At 40.6% G+C, this 18,552-nt stretch overlaps 1 protein-coding gene across 2 annotated transcripts in view; it reads left to right on the forward strand.

Annotated features, from left to right (window-relative positions):
- Positions 1–18,552, forward strand: part of LOC101175236 (plexin-A1) — a 260,037-nt gene that overhangs the window by 231,615 nt on the left and 9,870 nt on the right. The window contains exons 20-28 of one of the 2 annotated variants that reach the window (XM_020704419.2): positions 1,246–1,480; positions 6,378–6,526; positions 11,463–11,560; positions 11,884–12,042; positions 13,576–13,642; positions 16,801–16,947; positions 17,395–17,554; positions 17,640–17,743; positions 17,826–17,922. In XM_020704419.2, the coding sequence (XP_020560078.1) occupies positions 1,246–1,480; positions 6,378–6,526; positions 11,463–11,560; positions 11,884–12,042; positions 13,576–13,642; positions 16,801–16,947; positions 17,395–17,554; positions 17,640–17,743; positions 17,826–17,922 (1,216 nt within the window). The remainder of the gene's footprint in view (positions 1–1,245; positions 1,481–6,377; positions 6,527–11,462; positions 11,561–11,883; positions 12,043–13,575; positions 13,643–16,800; positions 16,948–17,394; positions 17,555–17,639; positions 17,744–17,825; positions 17,923–18,552) is intronic. The other variant, XM_020704420.2, reaches the window with a different exon arrangement.

The following is an 18,552-nucleotide window of genomic DNA, read 5'->3' on the forward strand; positions in this document are numbered from 1 at the left end:
AAAATAGATCAAAAGATGATCAGAGTGGGACTTTAAAGCACATGATGGTTATACTTTAAAACCCATGATGGTTAAAATGGTTGAAACAATCAGTCATAGCACCATCCACAACAAAGATCCTAAAAGCACGGCTTTGAAAAGGAGGATTCTTGCTGCAGACAGAAACTAATGCTACAGAAATAACATAAAAATAAGTGTTTCTTTGAAATTTCTTTCCTGATGTCTGATTAATGTCCAAGCTGATAATTAAATTCTTTATCCTATAAATCCGGTTTAATTGTCTTTACAACTGCAAATTTAATTTGTATCTATTGACTGCATGGAAATGGAGATATCAGCCTCTTTACTCTTCCTTTTATCAGACTTTGTGAAAGTCAACATGAAATTTCTCTTACAAGAACTTCAAAGCTTATAATCACACTGAATTTGAATCAGTTATCAACCCCCCTGGGATGATGCTTGATTTGATGGGTTCTAGTGACACACTGCGCATATGTAAATGTAGTTAGTCAGGAGGAAAAAAGGAACTTTACATTTGTTTGACTTTCCATAATTACCATGGTTCCTTAGGGAGAGATTTAAATGCTAGTGATTACTCTGTTTGATTACCTTTACGTGTGTGTGTGAGTAGGCAAGACTGAACATCCTGGATCTGAGGAGGGGAAGTGACATACATGTTTGTCCTGCACCAGCTTAGCACGGACCCAAACAAGTGCATGCGTTAAATACAGGATAGCCACCACTGTTCCAGAGCATCTGCAGATTCTGCAGCGTTAAAAGAGGAGAGCAGGTCGACTTGTGAAGTCTTCATTATCAAAGCCCTCTGAAGTTGCTCCCCTAAAGGCAAGAATGAAAACCCTTTCCTGCATGAAATGTTGGCAACACTCCAGGTGATGTAAGGCTGCACAGAATACGCCTGTCAAAGATCTGACTGTTTAGAGCCAGTACAAAACCAATCCAAATTTAATGACCCTTGCTGTAGAAACTGGGTCAAGCATATTCTCTTTCATCAAATCAACAACTTTTTATCTCTTCAGACCACCTCGTCTATTCTCAAACATCTGTTGCTGAAGAAATGACCTCTGGCTATTTTTTCTTTCTCCTTTCAAACGACCGGTGGAACAGATACATATTTATCTGGGCTAGCAATTGCCAATCACTGGCCTGAAAATAAGTTTCATTAAGAAGCTTTTTAATGATTGTGGGTGTGAAAGTTTTTTTATTCTCCACCGTTTGTGTGTTCAGATCCGTGCTGGTGGCTTCGAGTACTCTCCAGGGACTCTTCAGATCTACTCCGACAGCCTGCTGACTCTTCCTGCCATCATTGGCATCGGAGGGGGAGGCGGCCTGTTGCTGTTGGTCATCATTGCTGTGCTGATAGCCTACAAAAGGAAGTCCAGAGACGCAGACCGCACCCTGAAACGTCTGCAGCTCCAGATGGACAACCTGGAGTCCAGAGTGGCCTTGGAGTGTAAAGAAGGTAGGCACCACCGGGTGTGAGCAGTTATTCTCCTCACTTTTCAAAGATAATTTCTGACAATATCTAAGACTGATCTGAAATAATGTAACTGTGTATATTTGTTTGTGGGCGGCCGTGGTGCGGAGGTGGAACGGTAGACTTCGAATGATCGCATGTTCGGTTCCTGCCCTGCCTGCTCTGTGCGTCAAAGTGTCCTTAGGGCAAAATGCTGAAGATGGCTTTATGGGTGAATGGGACTGTGACTGTAAGGCCCTTTGGGCCTTCTAAGCAGGTAGTAAGGTGCTATATAAGTAAACGCCATATACCATTTTTCTTCCCATTTGTTTGGATTATTAAATGTGTACTAATAGCAGAGGGATCACTTTAAGCATTTATTGTATGTATGAGGACAATGAGTGTGTATTCCTTGCACATTACCAGCAGTTTATTGTTTCAATAGCGCATTTGAACAATGTCAAGATGAATAACATAAGAAAAATAAGCAATACTGACTTCATGCGACAGGAGCTTCAATAACCCTGCAAGAAAACACACAAGTCATGATGTTTAAACCTCAAAAACCATTTTAGGCATGTCCAAACCTTGATTGTTGATGCTGTATTTTATTTGTTGGCAACCATTGCAGCTCAGTGAGACACAGACCTGTCAATATAGTTGTATTTGTGTATTTCTCGTATGAAGCATCCTCTTCAGCCTGTGTTTTTCAGGATGTACCTGGTGATTTCATTGACTCAACCTTATTGATCTATTTTTTATTGTCGCGATGGCTCTGGTCTTGCAGAGGCGTACTTGTACTTGTGCCTTGGCACGAATGGCAGAGGTGCATTTTTAAGTGCAGCCAAAGACTGCAAGTGATCAACCTTGGTAACATTTTCGGCACGGCTCTGCACAGATTGTGTGCTGTGCTTAGGGCCTTAATCATGCAATCACAGGGGCTACTTGAACAGGACTTTAGGGTCAGACATACTTTGATGTGGTATTGCTGCCGGATGCAGTTGAAGTAACGCATCAGTGGCTTGCAGAAATGTGAGAGGTCATGTGAGGGCCCCTCTTTGCATCAGAGCGTGGATGACAGATGTTACAGCAGCCCAGGTATTGACACTCAGTAAAATGCCACGAAGCACTTGAACAAGATGTTATATCATGAACACATAGTTTAAAATCACCTATGCTACTTAAAAAAAAAAATATTCATATTTTGACTTAAGCGCCTTTGTTGTCAGAGGAAATGTTCAGGTATAGTTTTACTGCAATGCCAGTAAGAATGTTTGGGGTTTTTTTAACAAAAATGTGCAAAATAAATTCCAGATTTTTCTGTCAATGAAGAAGAAAAAAACACAACTTTCCTTCGTTTATTGCAGTTTGTAAAAATAACCTGCAAAGGTGAAGTCTGCGCAGTCAGATTATAGATGTTTTAAGACAGTAAAACCCCTTACTACACACTCTGTACACTTTTCTCAGACAAACGTGAACATTTTTAGACTATATAGAAAAATACGTCTAGTATTAAAGAATAATAAAAAAGCGATCTGATTGCGATCAAAGATTATGTACATTTGGAAAACTGTACGCATTCTGTACTGGAGACATACTGCGGAGATCAGTTGACAGTTGCTGTCAGCTAATCAAGGTGCAGAACCCAATACGCTGTTAAAAAAAATGAAAAATGCAGTAAAATTGCAACATTTGCAAACGGTGACACTGCAAAAGTGAGGGAACACTACATCATATTAGGATCAAAGGATGTACCAAAACCTTTGCTCCACCTTCTACACCCACTTGCCCCACAGAGACAGACAGGCACATGGGCGGAGTAACACCTTAAATGGGCGGTCCGCTGGGTCTGGGATGGCAGAAAACTGTTTGCGGCCATCTAAGATTTGCATGTCTGAAGGAGGAGGAGATGGAACGTTAGGTTTAGTCAAACGTGAGTCGTAGACAACACACCAATATCTCCCAACCAGCTTCTGTGCCAAAAGGCAGGCAGCTTTCCTTAGCTCTGCGTAGGTAATAAAGATGCTATTAAATATCCTACATGACAGAGGAGAAACAAACAAAATGCAAATTGACTTTCAAACAAATCCATGGGCAACGCATTCTTTGTATGCTAATTTATGCAGTCAGTGTCTTCCATGTGCCAGGCTCTGAGAGCTTTTCTCTGGTTGTTGTCACATCACATGAGGTTTTATTTTCCTGGAAAGATCCACAAGATTCAACGCTCACTGTACCAAATTCAGAAAAAGCCGGATCGGCTGCATGCAGTAGAAAATGAGAAACAGTTCATGTTTTCTTACTGCTGTTTTTTTGATGACTCTGTCATCCTGATCTCCCTGGAAGGATCCTATTTACTCCAAACGGTAGGAAACTGCATCTTCTGAAGGAGTTAGCCATGTTTCAATACAGCTGGAGTTCTTTTAGAATCAAGTTACATTTCAGTGCATGATTCAAAAACACTTGAATTTTCACCTTTTCAGTTGGAACTTGTGAAAATGTTTATTTTTTATTTACATTACATTTTGCGCATTTTCCATGGACGAAACTTCAGTTTTTCGTTATGGTGCGTTTTGTACGTAAATCCTAAGTGTTTCTTGCGTTCATCATCCGCTGATGTGCGCACATGTCCATCGAGGGTTTCGGGCGACGGGTCTTTATGTGAATTTGGTTTTGAGCTGTTCAAAGTTTCAGGTCTGTTGGAAGCTACGCAGTTTATGCAGATTCTACCTAGTTTATTTGTAATTCTTACAAATCTTACGCAATTGTGTGTTATTTTTGCGAGTCACATACGCAAATATGTGGCTTTCCATGACCATTCCACGTATCTACCACCAATGTATACCTTTTATCCCTGTAAGTTTTGTAAAGAAAACATATTTTTTTTTCGTCCTGGGAGAGGATCCATTCTTCATGTGGACATCCCATGAATCCGGTTTTTCTTTTAGGGGTTTTTCCTTACCATGAATGAGGATCTGAGGGCGGGGATTTCCAGTTTAGTTTAGTCTGTTTAGTTCAGTTTAGCAATCAGCTATTGTATTTTATGACTGATTTTATGTCTTGTTCAATTAGCTGTGAGCAGCTAAGCCCTTTGACACAACTGTGTCGTAATATTGGGCTATAAAAATAAAGCTACCGTAAATTGAATTGAATTGAATTGTTTTTAAGTTCCTCAAACTGTTTTCAAAACTCATGTTTGTCCTTTGTCTGTGTTTAAGAGCAGAACCTTAAAGTTCTAATCCAGACGGTTTCTTTTGTTGGTTGGGCTTCAGTCTGACATGTGTGTGAATGCAAACATGAAACCGGTTCAGATGGCTTCTGTCTAAGGAGCTACAGTGTTCGTCAGCCCGTGCGTTCCCTTTCTTATCTCCTTGTGTCTTTGTCATTTCCTCTTTTGTTGTTTTTGCTCTCAGACTTTTTGAAATTCCGGATTGCCGTCACCATTTTGCTTCCTGATCTTTTTCTCGATTTTCCTCATTTCTCCTCATCTTCTTTCATCTCTTCAGTGGACCAAACAGTCCAATAACAGCTGGGGGAAATTATGCATGAAAACTCATCCGCCACTCTCTTAATAATCATCCACTCATGCAATTAATTGACTCTCCCATCCAGGAACTGCGTTTTCTGTCTCTTCCTTTTCTCTCTTCTGTGCTCCATTTTTTCATAATTCACATTCGGGTAGAATTTAAAATTAAAAAACATTGAGACTCTTTATAGTTCTCTCTAAAGAATCTCAATATTTAGACTTTTTGTGAGTTCATTGAACATATACCATTATTATTTATTTTTAGAAAAGCACTTTTAGTTTTTTGTTGTCTCAGAAATGTGTCTTCGTCTTTTAGTTTTTTCTCTATAAATTCATATTTAATTTCTTTTGGATTTGTGTGGCTCGTTGTAGAGAGGCCTCTGTAGTTTTTGTTTTTTTGCATCTGTTGGAACTTTCTTGGAGTGTAAATAGCTGTTTGGTAAATTGCCAATTGATGAGCTACATCATTTAAAGTCAATCATTTATCTTGGCAAAATAGATTTGTAGTTTTGTGTGAAAATGCAGGGTGTTCATCACTAACAGGCCTGAGAAAAATACATTGAAAAAATAATTTAGAAGTGGAAACAAGCTTTTTCCTTGAAGTAGCATGAATATGTCTTGTGAAGTCACTGTCAATAAAAATGTGCGTCTTTACGTTTGCGGTTGAATCCGTCGGCTGCAGCTGCCCTCTGCAGGTTCATTCATGAGATTCTGGACCAGAAGCTGGCGATATCTGCACGCAGAGCCATGAGCAGGTCCTGCTCTGAATGCACAGACTGCTGATCCTCTAGAAGAGATCAATATGATTCAGGTCACGGTCAATAACTGCAGAAAGTCTGCAACAGCCCCAGAAAAAGTCCTGGATGTGTTGCAGTTTTAAAATGAGCTAGAGTGGACTGAAAAGTTCCCATACTGCTTCTCTGCTCTGACTCCCATCTCTTTCTCTTGCCTCCTTCTTTAAATGCTTCTGTGAGGTATTTTTATTAAAACCTGACCTTTAGCTCCCAGTGCTGCTGTCTAATTCCTTTGTGAGACTCGGACACTGCATCTGAAGTTTGTTATGGTCCCAGACTTTTTGTCTGGTTTGTGTGTCTATGAAGACTCTCATTCATCCATGTAGATTCCATCATGGTAGTAAGTATAAGGTTGTCATCTGGACTTGTTTTTCTAAAGTTGACGACCTTCAAACCAACTACTATGATTTTCTGGTATGTGGTCGATCCCGCTGCCGTTAACAAAAAAAGTTGCCTTGCTTTTACTGATAAAATGTGAATCCTGGAAAATTGAAGATTCAGTTTGCCTGCAGTGATGAATCTAACCTGCTCGAACCATCGACCTGCTGTCCTCTGAAGGCTTTTTTCTGCCTCGCCTTTCCTGCAGCCTTTGCCGAGCTTCAGACGGACATTCACGAGCTGACCCAGGAACTGGACGGAGCTGGAATTCCCTTCCTGGACTATCGCACGTACGCCATGAGGGTCCTGTTTCCCGGGATTGAGGACCACCCTGTGCTTAAGGAGATGGAGGTACGGGTCAGTACACCCTCCAACAAACTTCATACTGACACAAACTAACCGTGAGCTATCAACTTTGACTGATGCGAGCGGGAAACTAATTAACTAACACCAAAAAAGAAAGAGTGGCTGCTTTCGGTGCCTTTTCCAGAAGTACTCATCAATTCAGATTTCATGTCACTGAAAGGCCTGAGCTGAAGCACGTGCAGATTTCTTAAATCAGATGTAAGAAAAGCATCGATGTTGTTCAGCTGGAAGCAATCACACAACCTATATTTTACCTGTTATGTATTCATCCTCGTCACAGAAAACGCTTCCGATGTGCAAGAGTCTTCACATCAGCATGAATGGGATCCGTGGGGAGGAGACTGTCGGCGTGTGCCGAGCATGCTTACAAAAAAAATGTTTGCTGAAAAGCTGTAAAGGAGAGAGATGAGATTGAAAATGAGTGCCGAGAGGTCGAAGTAGAAATCTGGGATTCTGGGACTGCAGCTTGTTTAAGATGCCGCCGCTAAGTAAATAATTAGGGCGGTAAATGTGAGCCGGATGGAGATTCTGAACCCGATTTAAGAAGACGTGTCACCTTTTCATCCAAAGAAAGTGGAATTAATTGTACATATATATGAACTACTCTCCGCCGAGGCTCAGAACCAGGGAGCAGTGTTTGTAATCAGCAGCATCATTAAGATGGAGGAGCCGGTGCGGCTCCATTGACTTTGATTGGAGCGCTGACTTTTTGGAGAAAGGAAATAATTTGTTTGACCTTTTGAAGCTTTATTTAATCACTCTCATCCAGAAATCACATTTATATCCTTTTTTTTATAGCCCTCCAGGTGTTGAAACTGTGGTGTTTCTCACCTTTTCAGGGGAACTCTCCTGGGTTCTAAAGTGACTAAAAATGGACAGAACCGTGTTTACCTTAAACTGCAGAAAATGCAGTGAAGTGGGACATTTTACTGCACAAATGCACCAAATAGAAAACAAATAGATTTAAAGCTAATGCAGCTTTTAGCAGCAAAAATATCACGCATATCAGAGAGAACAACACACAAAGTTTCAAAAACCACACCTTAAAATTGACACTTACAAAGGCAGGAAATGGACATTTAATCATTCAATGTGCATAAAAAACAAAAACAATAGCTTCAGTGCATGCTCACGCTAGCCTGCTAACGTTAGCATCACCTGTCGACGTAAATACAAATACACATGTCTGACTGGGCATTCGCTGTGCTGACCTGTGAAGGGGAAGCAAGAAGTAAAACGGATGTTTTTTGGAGCATTTTAAGACCGATGCAGAGGTGAGCTGTTACGTTCTGAGTACATTAAATTACAATAAATTATATCATTGCCCCATGTTTTTGTCCGTTAAATTATTTAGCATTATAGGTCAACAAAAACAGGAAGTGGACACAAGAGCTCCTCAACAAGGAAAGACACAGCAATCGGAAGACATTGCCCAACGGTTTCTGTTCTTCTGGACAGCTGGACTTTAGAAAACATCTCACTGCTCGTCTGTTTGGTCCTTCGGTTCCTCAGATTGGTTGAACCACAGCCGTGAATTTACCTCAATTTTTTTTGACATTTTATTTTTAAACTTGTTTTACCTTCATAGGATTTTACTTATTAAAGCTGCGACTTTAGGATATTAATCATTTATTGTATTCCTTTTTTGCATTTTTTTCTTTGGCTGTTTTACACTTTTTATTTTTGTTTTTACTTTTAGCAGGATTGCCATTGAACTTAGCATTTTCCACCTTTTTTAGATTTTCTGCAACATATTTTTGGTATAACCAATAATTATATTTTAACTTTTCAACATGTCTAATTAAATGTAGCATTCATTCATTGATTATATGACATTTGGTTTTAAGTTGAACATTGTTTTAAATTTTACACAGCTTTTCATGGCATTTATTGACCTTCAAGGGGCATTTATAACATGTAGTAGTCAACGGGACATCTGTACAAAGTCAGTTTTTTATTCAGCTGCTGTTTATTTATTTGACTAGATTTTTACTCTATCAACAAATGGATTCCACATCTTAAAGTTTTGGCATTCATCTGTGTTTCTGAGGCACAAACAGCTCGTTTTACCCTTTTGTAGTTGTAGTGATGTAATATACATAGTTGGCCTCCATGTTGGTCACCGTTTGAATTAACTCCATTTTTCAGTTTACGGCCTGCATTAATATGATCCACAGCTTTTAAAAGGTCTCTGAAGTGTAAGCTCACCTTTTACTTTACAATCGAAGGCACTTGCTGCAGTAAAAGATGGTTTTGTTATGGCCCTCAGGGAAGGGGGATGTAATCCAATGACGGGGGTAAAAAACTGTTGGTAGTTTGCACATGCATCTCCATCTGCTTCTCACTTATTTCATTCTGTCTTGCTCACACACATCACACACAGATTCCACCCTGGAGGCCCAGGAATCTCATTTAGCACTTGGGAAAGAGGTTCAGACACTTTATTACGGCATGTCTAAAGAAAGGAAGAGTGGAGGTTACGGAGGTTTGAAATGGTGAAAATGGAATATATGGCTGCCTGTAAGTGTTATTGTAAGAAGCGACGCTCACAGACAAAAGAGGAGGAGGAAGGAAGGTGAGGGACAGACCGACGGGGCGACACTGTCGACGACGACTGAGGAAGAAGAAGAAGATGGAGCAGGTGAATGACACGCAGGCGTCCTCTGAGGGTGAAGTGTGTTGTTGATAAGTAGTGACAAGTGGCAGGCAGCAGAACAAGCAGGGCGCACCTCTGTCGCCAACACACACACAGGCTGCAGCCATGCCCCAATGCCTCTTCCTCCTCTTTATCTTCTTCTTCAGTCTCTGTTTGACAGACAGATCGCTGTCGCTCTGCTCTGATTTGGACTGAGAGTCTTCAGAATGAACACATTGCCGCTTGAATGATTATAAAAAAAAAAAAAAAAAAGACCTGCACACACAACCTGCAAGTAAACATTGTGTAGCTAATTTCTCCAAACAGAAGGGGTGGGGGTTTCAATAAACAACAAATAGGAAGAACAATCAGTCTCAGAATCACAGTATGGGTCCAGGCGGTGAAAGTGCATTTGTCCCAGCAGACAAATAATGATTTGTATTATTGATATTCAGCTGAAAGGAGCTTTTAGCCATTTATACTCTGATGTTGAGAAGACAAATCGTGCCAAACTGTCTGGTAAAATCATTTGACATGAAGCCCATCACACAGCGAAGCAGCAGGGGAGCCAGGAGACAATCAGCCTCACCTCCCTGTTTAACAAGCTCATCCCTGCTCAGCACACAGCAAAGGAAAATGCCTGCTGGTCAAAAATTCTGTAAGTTCATCCCATAAAGATGAGCAGAGTGGAAGAAGTACCTGCCAAGAAGGCTCGAAGTCTGCACATTTCTTTGAAAAATTCTTCTTCTTACATTTACAAGGAGTCCTAATGTGAGTTTTTGAGAAAAATTTGAGGTAAAAACTGGTTATTATTTAAGAAAGCAACTACTTTACAGCAAAACTGTTCTTCTGTATGTCAAAAGAAGCCTTTTTTCAGAAAGTGTTGTTGCCTCTCTTCATTCCTCTTGGAATGCTGCTCGTATCGGGTTCAGGGTCACTGCGAAGCCTGCTCGCCAACACTAACAGAGAAGAAGTCAGTGTGCCGCAGAAAAAGGAAAACTTTAGTACGAGGTTGCAGTGTTTTAGACAGAAAAATATGAAATCAGCACATACCGTTAGTACCATAAACGTCTGTACTGGTACCAACTTGGCACCAAGTTTCAGTACCCATCCCTGCTTTGACTGGCTGATGTCATTTAGTTATTGTAGCAGGCAGACATAAGGGCTTGGACCTGTGACTTTGAACTCAAGTGAATCCAGAATCCTTCTTTGGAGACTTAATTTGAACTCAATGTGTTGCCAAAGTCGGACAAACTTTAGACACAAACTTCTCCTTTTGTTAAAAGTTCCCCAAAAAATGGAAATGGGGACTTTCTAGGTCCACAGAACCAAAATTCTCCAAAGAAGGTCCGTCTACAATCCCAACTGCAGTAAACACTCCCACCGACTGCTTCTTTCAGGAGTTTGCGTCTCCGTTTCGATCCACAGAAAGTTCAAGACATTTTGTTTTTAAAAAATGGGCAATTATACATGTAAATATCAGGTTTTAGTTCAATTTACGTCAGCAAATCCAGTTTTCCCTCAAACAATGTGATGGGCTGACAGACAGCTTTATTTTAACCCTAGAGCACTTTCACTTCATAAAGTTATACACCATCACTTTTGCTGGGTAAATTTTACTCGATATACTCAACAAAAAGTACTTGTTATAAAAGATAGATCAAAACATGACTACACGTTATAAATTAGAGTGGTTTTCTTTTATTTTCAGCTCTGGTATGTGTAACAAAAAAATAAACAAACATAGGAAGTTCAAAAAAACATGCTCAGAAATTACTGAAAAATTGGGAATTTGTGAACGAATAATTCCTAAAAAATAATAAAGCAATACGAGAAACTTGGTCTTTGGTCCTCTCATTCCTGGGACATGTCAGACATCCCCGGTGAAGGCTCAGACTCTGGTGAAAATCACCTGGTGATAGTGCTCTAGAGTTAAATGATGGATGCCAGGACAGGATATTTTTGCCACCAATTACAAAGCAGCAGACCCAAAAGTGAGTTCAGCAACTTTAGAAGTCATTGAAAGTAATTGGGAAGCAACACTAATGACCCTTCCAGCTTCTCAGCTTTATTCTACACCTAGTGAATTTTGAAAAAGTGAAAACTGGATTTTAATCCAGAGCTCCTCTATTCCTGAGTGTAAATTCCATCAGATTCTTCTTCTACTGTTGGATTGTTCATGCCTGTCGATGTTTGTAGTTATTGCTTAATCTTGCATTTGTCAGTAAAAAGCGCCGTTCTGCCCGCTGAGACTTTACTTACTTGCTTTTTGCCTCTGTGCTGTTTTTTCAGGTCCAAGCAAATGTTGAGAAGGCACTCACACTTTTTGGCCAGCTGCTGACCAAGAAGCACTTTCTGCTGACTTTCATACGAACCCTGGAGGCGCAGAGGTCTCTATTTATTTATTGATTTCATCTATACAATTCTATATTTTATGCATTTGTTGTAACATATATATATGTGATGCACAAAGTTAAGTTTTGCTGGAAAAAGCAGCATTCAGCACAAAAATGTTTTAGCTTAGAGACCAATTGAAAATTTAAAAATATTAGGGATAACAATATCATTATTATTTAAGAAAACTAAAATAAAATGAAGAGTTATTTATTCAAACTTTAATGTGTCCACTGACCATCACGGGGACGTTCATCTCATGTACACACCAGTGGAGCCACACTTGTGTGACTCTTAAGCTTTTGTTCCGTCGTTTCAGGTCGTTTTCCATGCGGGATCGTGGCAATGTGGCGTCTCTGATCATGACGGCCTTGCAGGGGGAGATGGAGTATGCAACAGGGGTCCTGAAACAGCTGCTGTCCGACCTGATAGACAGAAACCTGGAGAGCAAAAACCATCCTAAGCTGCTGTTAAGGAGGTGAGGGATGTGCAAGGAAAACTCAGCAAAGGGGGTGTCAAACTTATTTTCACTGAGCATAGTGGCTGTCCTCAAAGGGCCAGATATAACTTATACATGTATCTAAATGTTCATCTTCCTCTGCCGTTTTATCCCTTTCGGGTCATGGGGCTGCTGGAGCCTATCCCGGCCACAATCACACACCCATTTACACTCACACTTAGGGACAATTTCGAGTTGCCAATTGACCTATGAAGCATGTTTTTGGATGGTGGGAGGAAGCCGGAGTCCCCGGACAGAACCCATGCATGCACGGGGAGAACATGCTAACTCCACACAGAAAGGTCCCCCAACTACTCCTTAATGTTAAATAATAATATTATAACTTTTCAAAGTGACAATTACAGTTGCATAGAAAACATAGTTTGCTTCTTACTTTAGCATAAATGTTTTTAATTTTACCCGCCTATTAAAACCCACATAACTCCATTAATGAAGGATCAAACTGTCCAAGTGAACAAAGAAAAATAACATAAAACTGAGCTAGAAAGAACATGTATTACATGTGTGACATTTTACAAAAAAAGGCTGCACCCAGCCTGGCATCCAACTGATGGTTTGATTACAACAATTTGTCTGGATACAGACCTTCAAACATTGAATAATTACAACTGCAGCTACACATACATAATAATTTTAAGAAATTAAAAGCTTTTATGCTCTGGTGGACCACATAAAGTGACATGACGGGCCACATTTGGCCCCGGGGCCTTGAGTTTGACACATGTTCCTGATGGTCATTTAAAAAGTCTTAAATGTCATTTTTACTTTTACTTGAACTTATGTCTCTGTTGGAAAATTAAAAGAAGACGAAGGAAAAAGTTCTTTTAATTGTCCATGTCTGCAGGGTTTGGTCAGAGGTGCTGGGTGTTGTGACATCGCAGACAAAATCGGACCTCTGCTCCTCTTTTTATTAGATACAAGCCATAAGCAACAGAAGCGAAAAACAGTTTTTTCCACCTGAAAAGTGTTTTAGAAACTTCTGACCTGCCTCAAAGTAAAAGTTTCAAAGTTTAAACCATTCAATAATTTACCAAAGTTTCCAGTTTTGTAATTTTATTTGAGTTTTTAGTTCAGTTATTAGGGGAGCCAGTTTAGCTCGTGCTGGTTTGCGGCGCCTTCCGTCCGTGAAACCAGGGTTTGAATCCGGGCTGCTCCCAGTTCCCTTCTCTGCTTCTGTGCCGGTCCCAAACCCGGATAAATTGAGAGGGTTGCATCAGGAAGGGCATCCGGCGTAAAATATTGCCAAGTTAACCATGCGACTCATCCTCGAAGGAGAGGTTGTTTCACTGTGGCGACCCCTGAAGGGAAAAGCCAAAAGAGAAAGAAGAAGAAATAAGCAATTATTAAAAACTTAAAATAAACTATAGAATTCCGATGAATCCTTATTTCGATCGAACCTAACTGACAAAGCTGTAATTGAAGGTGGAATTTTTATTATTTCTCTTTAAAACTAAAAAGTTGTTTTTCTTTCTGCTTTTTTGATGTCGTTAGAACGGAGTCGGTTGCTGAAAAGATGCTGACCAACTGGTTTACATTCCTGTTGTATAAGTTCCTCAAGGTGAGTTTTCATTTCTAAGTGTTTTAGAACAAACTTAAAGAATATTTCTGTGCATATTTTCTGTTTTTACCTGTTATTACACATTGACTTTATCATCAAAGCCTTTGAGATGAAACCATTTTCTGTTTTTTTTGGGGAACATTTTTCTTCTTGATCTTTAGATCCCTGAACTCAGTTATACTCCTGTACCTCACACGTCACCTTCACTGTTCTTCATCTTCTTTTAGCTCACATCTCCTCTTCCTCTGATCTCTCTTTCATGTGCGCTGTTCATTCTAACATTATTCTGCTGTCAGCCTCCTCCACTTTAAGGTCATTGGACTTGTTTATCCTTCCCTTCTTCAGACTTTTTCCTCACTTCTTTTCTATTAATGCTATGTGTTGTGAGCATAAACCTTAGAAATACAAGCACCAAGTGCGCACAAAGGCTGGGCGTCTAAAGATTTAAAATTTTATTTTGGACTTTTTACAGTCCTTCAATGAAATAATATTATCATGTATGCAAAGAAATAACACGACATAGTCAAATAACCTTTGTTACCACGAGACTAAAAAGTAATCTGTCAACAAGAAGAAATGGGTGAGAAAAAAACGCCTGATGTTAAGTGAGCTTAGAAGTAAGACAGATAAATTAGTGCAGGCCCTTGTTCTGATCTGGACCTCATGAATCTCCAACACACAAAGCCAGAGATCGTCTCCCAGAGCACCGCACGGCCGATCATTAAACTCTTGTCAAGATGAGCCCTGGCAGAGATGTGTCCTCGCTCTCCCCTCTGAGCTGCCGCTGCTGCTTTAGCTTGGAGTGTTTTTCTTGGGCCAGAGTGATGACTAACGACACTATTGATTGGCAAGTGTCTTTGACAGAGAGGAGAATGGGGAGCATGCTCACAGCACAACATCTGCGTCTGCTTACAGGAGCCTGACCGGACTGCAGAGATTTATGTAACATCGCCTACAGTCTTTCTGGAAGAAAGCTGAGCATTGAACACCACCGTGTCCTTCACCTTTGACAACTGCTTTAAAAGCCTAGACAATTCTGGCATTTTGTTATATTTTGTTACTTTTTTCCTGCTTGAAAAGTCTTGTAAAAAGCATTCATATTATACTAAAGTAACTCAGTTATTATAATGCTGTTTTTTCTATAAACTTCACCTTTGCTAAAATATTGCAAATTCTGCACAGGCTCAGATGAAATTCAACCTTTTACCGATTAATTAATTAAAACACCTTTTAAAAGCAGCATTTTGCAGATGTACAACCTTTAGATGAACTTGCATTTGATCCAAAATAGTTGAATCTTGCACATTTCTTTTTTATTATTTTGGGTTCTAACCAACCAGGCCCCACAACCCACGAAAACGAGCGGGTTATCACAAGCTGACGTAGACCAGCGAGGGACAGCCCCTTCCAAGAAGAGCCTGCTCTGCCAACACCGCCCCCAGACTAACAAACACCCACTTTCTCTGGAGAGCCAGCAGTGTTTAGCAAAAACATTTTCATTTTCATGCACAAAATGCAACATCCGTGTTTGCAAAGGTTTGGATGTTGGAGACCCGCTGCCGAGGCCAACTCTAGGATGAAGTCACGAAATGGGCGGCAACCACTAGGAGTGAAAGGCGGTGCCTCAGAGATCGAGTCGTCTTACTTCAGGGTTGGAAAAAAGCTCAGGAAAATAACTAATATTCAACAAAAAGTGCATTTTTTGTGTGCCAAAGGTAAAATATTATCAGATACATGGATATTGTTTACTCTAAAAGGCTAAAGAACAGCATCGTATAGGCCAGGGGTCGACAACCTTTACCACTCAAAGAGCCAATTGGATCAAAGAAATGAAAGCACAGGGAGCCGCAACACCTGGGGTACTAGAAAAGTCGTTCTTTATGAGCTTGATGTTTCCTTTGATCTTTTGTCTATTTTCCACAACCTTGCATAGACCTTTCTGTCTGTCAAACACCCAGAGTTAAGATGAATGAGATGATGGAAACAAATTCACTTTGAGGCAGACCCCTTTCTATTTATTTTTTTCTTTTTCCTAAATCCAGTAAACCCAATAAAGTATATAAATTTTATTAGGAAGCAGCTGTTAGTTTGTTGTGGGGTCTGGAATCATATCACAAATTTAATTGAAATGGGTGTTTTTTGTTTTTTGTTTTTTTTGGGGGGGGGTCATGTTCCTCCCACGACATTATCACTGACTTTTTAGAAAAAATTTGCATCCCATAACTGACTCTTCCTCCTGCCCGCTCGCGGTACCTGACAGTGTTAAAGGCACCAGGACAATCTTAGGCCGCAGGTTGCCGACCCCTGGTATAGGCCCTTTTAAACATATTCTAATGTTTTCTAAAGCACCTTTAGCTTAGATTGAAAACACAATGCACATGGGACCTTATCTAAACACAAAAATGTGGCATCTTTTGATGGAGGAACCAGGTCATTCTGGGTTTTCGGTGCGTGGGATGACTTGATTCTTACTTCTTATAACACAGAAGGTTTAGGTCAAATGCTGAGCTTCTTTGAATAACCGTAACTCTTCAACTGTTTACGTAGTTTAAGTAAATCCAACAAATTCAGAAGTGGAAAAAAAGCAGTTTTTCTGTAATATGGAACACTTTATGGTAGTAATTCCATTGGAATTGCATTAGTTGCATAAGTGGTCTTAGAGTTAACGGTAGTTCGAAAACCGCGTGTAAACTGTGACACCAGTGTCATTTCCGGTATTAACCCTTTTAGCAATGGCAACGTTGCAGGTGATACATAAATAAATTTCACTCTTCGAACAACTGTAACTCTTTGACTGTCCTGAATCACCTGATTGGGGCATGGAGAAAAGGGGCTTTTCATATCGGCTTTGCACTGATATGCAACATGACATGAACGTGTTGCAGTACGATGCAAAGCTGCTTCTCTTCATGATAGATAGATAGAATATACTGGAATGACACTGATTGCATCAACATTTTAAGAGTAACAGTAGTCGACAGAATGTCATCACTGTAGCTAAAGCTCTGGTATAAAAGGGGTAAAGGGTTAAACACATTTTAGCAAACCTAGGAATGGCCAACGGAACCAAGCCCACATCATTACACTACCCCATCAGAATGAACAATAACCATTTTCCCTCTGGATCCAAGTGACAGTTGTGCTCATTGTTTGTGCAGGAGTGTGCGGGAGAACCTCTGTTCATGCTGTACTGTGCCATCAAGCAACAGATGGAGAAGGGCCCCATTGACGCCATCACAGGAGAGGCCCGCTATTCTCTTAGTGAGGACAAGCTCATCCGACAGCAGATTGACTACAAAACACTGGTCTGTATCTTGATCCCAGTCCATCTTCATTGCTCTGAACTGCACGATGAGTTGTCCAGCTCTAGTCATATTCAATTATAATGAAAGTTTTGAACTTTAATCAGCTTGTACATGTGCAGAGCTGTTTCTTTGATTAATCAGCAGTCGATCTTGTTGCGCGTTTGGTGTGTTTTAACTTTCCAAACTGAGCCCTTCAGGTTTGGATTGGAGAAATGCTGGCAGTCGGAGGCATCTGCTTTAGTAGTAGTAGTTTTGATTTTCAAGTGTGTATTGCAAACGAGGAAAAAGTCCAATATTTGAAGTATCTGCAGCAGAAATGCTGTTAGAAAGATGTAAAACGTCGAAACGAAAATACAAAAAGGATTCCAGTTGGCGACGTCCGACCAGGATCAAACGTTAAAGCTAATTCTGTTTGATGTCTCTATTTTGTGTCGCTTTCTCTGCCAGACGCTGCACTGTGTAAACCCCGAGAACGAGAACGCCCCCGAGGTGACAGTGAAGTGTCTGAACTGCGACACCATCACTCAGGTCAAAGAGAAGCTGCTGGATGCTGTGTACAAAGGCAGTCCCTATTCACAGCGGCCAAAGGCCTCTGACATGGACCTGGGTAGGACTAAGTCCGGTCTGTCCGCTCTCAGTCGGGGACGTTTCTGTACAGGGCTTGACTGAACCTTTGCTTCCTCTTTGCGCAGAATGGCGTCAGGGTCGAATGGCCAGGATCATCCTGCAGGATGAAGACGTCACAACCAAGATCGACAATGACTGGAAACGACTCAACACACTGGCTCACTATCAGGTACACAAGTCTGACCCGAAAATGATGAAAGTGTGCCTACGTCCCACAGAAAGGCAGTTAGTTTGTTTGTTTCAATGTCCAGGTAACAGACAGCTCAGTCATCGCCCTGGTGCCAAAGCAGAACTCTGCCTACAACATCTCCAACTCCTCCACCTTCACAAAGAGCCTCAGCAGATACGGTAGAGCTCCAGTTCTCCTTTTGAATTAATCCCATTTAAATCGTCCTGTCAATGATTCCCATTTCTCTAACTGCCTACCTTCCCCCTCACCTTCCCTTTCATTCCCTCTTTGTTTGTCAGGGCCATGATTGGACTCGCTTTTTTTTTTTTTTACCTCCCTCTGAGTGAATAGCAATCCTTTTTATTCCATTGCCATCAGCCCAGGCCAAGGCTATTCCACGGCTATTTCTAAAGCAGTCCATAAATGACAGACATTAAAGTAGACACCTCGATTTCTGGCTGACAGAGTGAAAGAGATGGTGAGAGAGAAAAAGAGGACACCACAGCCAAAAGGCAGATGCCCAATATGGTACACACCACTGAAAAATCAAATTATTTACAGAATAAATTACCCTTTGAAAACAAAAACTACCCCTATCTGACTCTGAGAGGGTATTAACCTTCACACACCAAGATGCTATCATTGCCACTGATGTGTTGTACACCACAGGCAACAGAGCCTTTCTCCAAATGTGCACCCAGAAGTTGCAAGGACACTATTACGCATTCAAAGACACACTTTTGACCAACTTATGACGTTTTCATCCTGTATTCTCTTTTTCTACTGAATCAGGTTTTTTGGACCAGTAA

This window comes from Oryzias latipes, chromosome 7 (assembly GCF_002234675.1).
Source record: "Oryzias latipes chromosome 7, ASM223467v1".
NCBI classification, from domain to species: Eukaryota; Metazoa; Chordata; class Actinopteri; order Beloniformes; family Adrianichthyidae; genus Oryzias; species Oryzias latipes.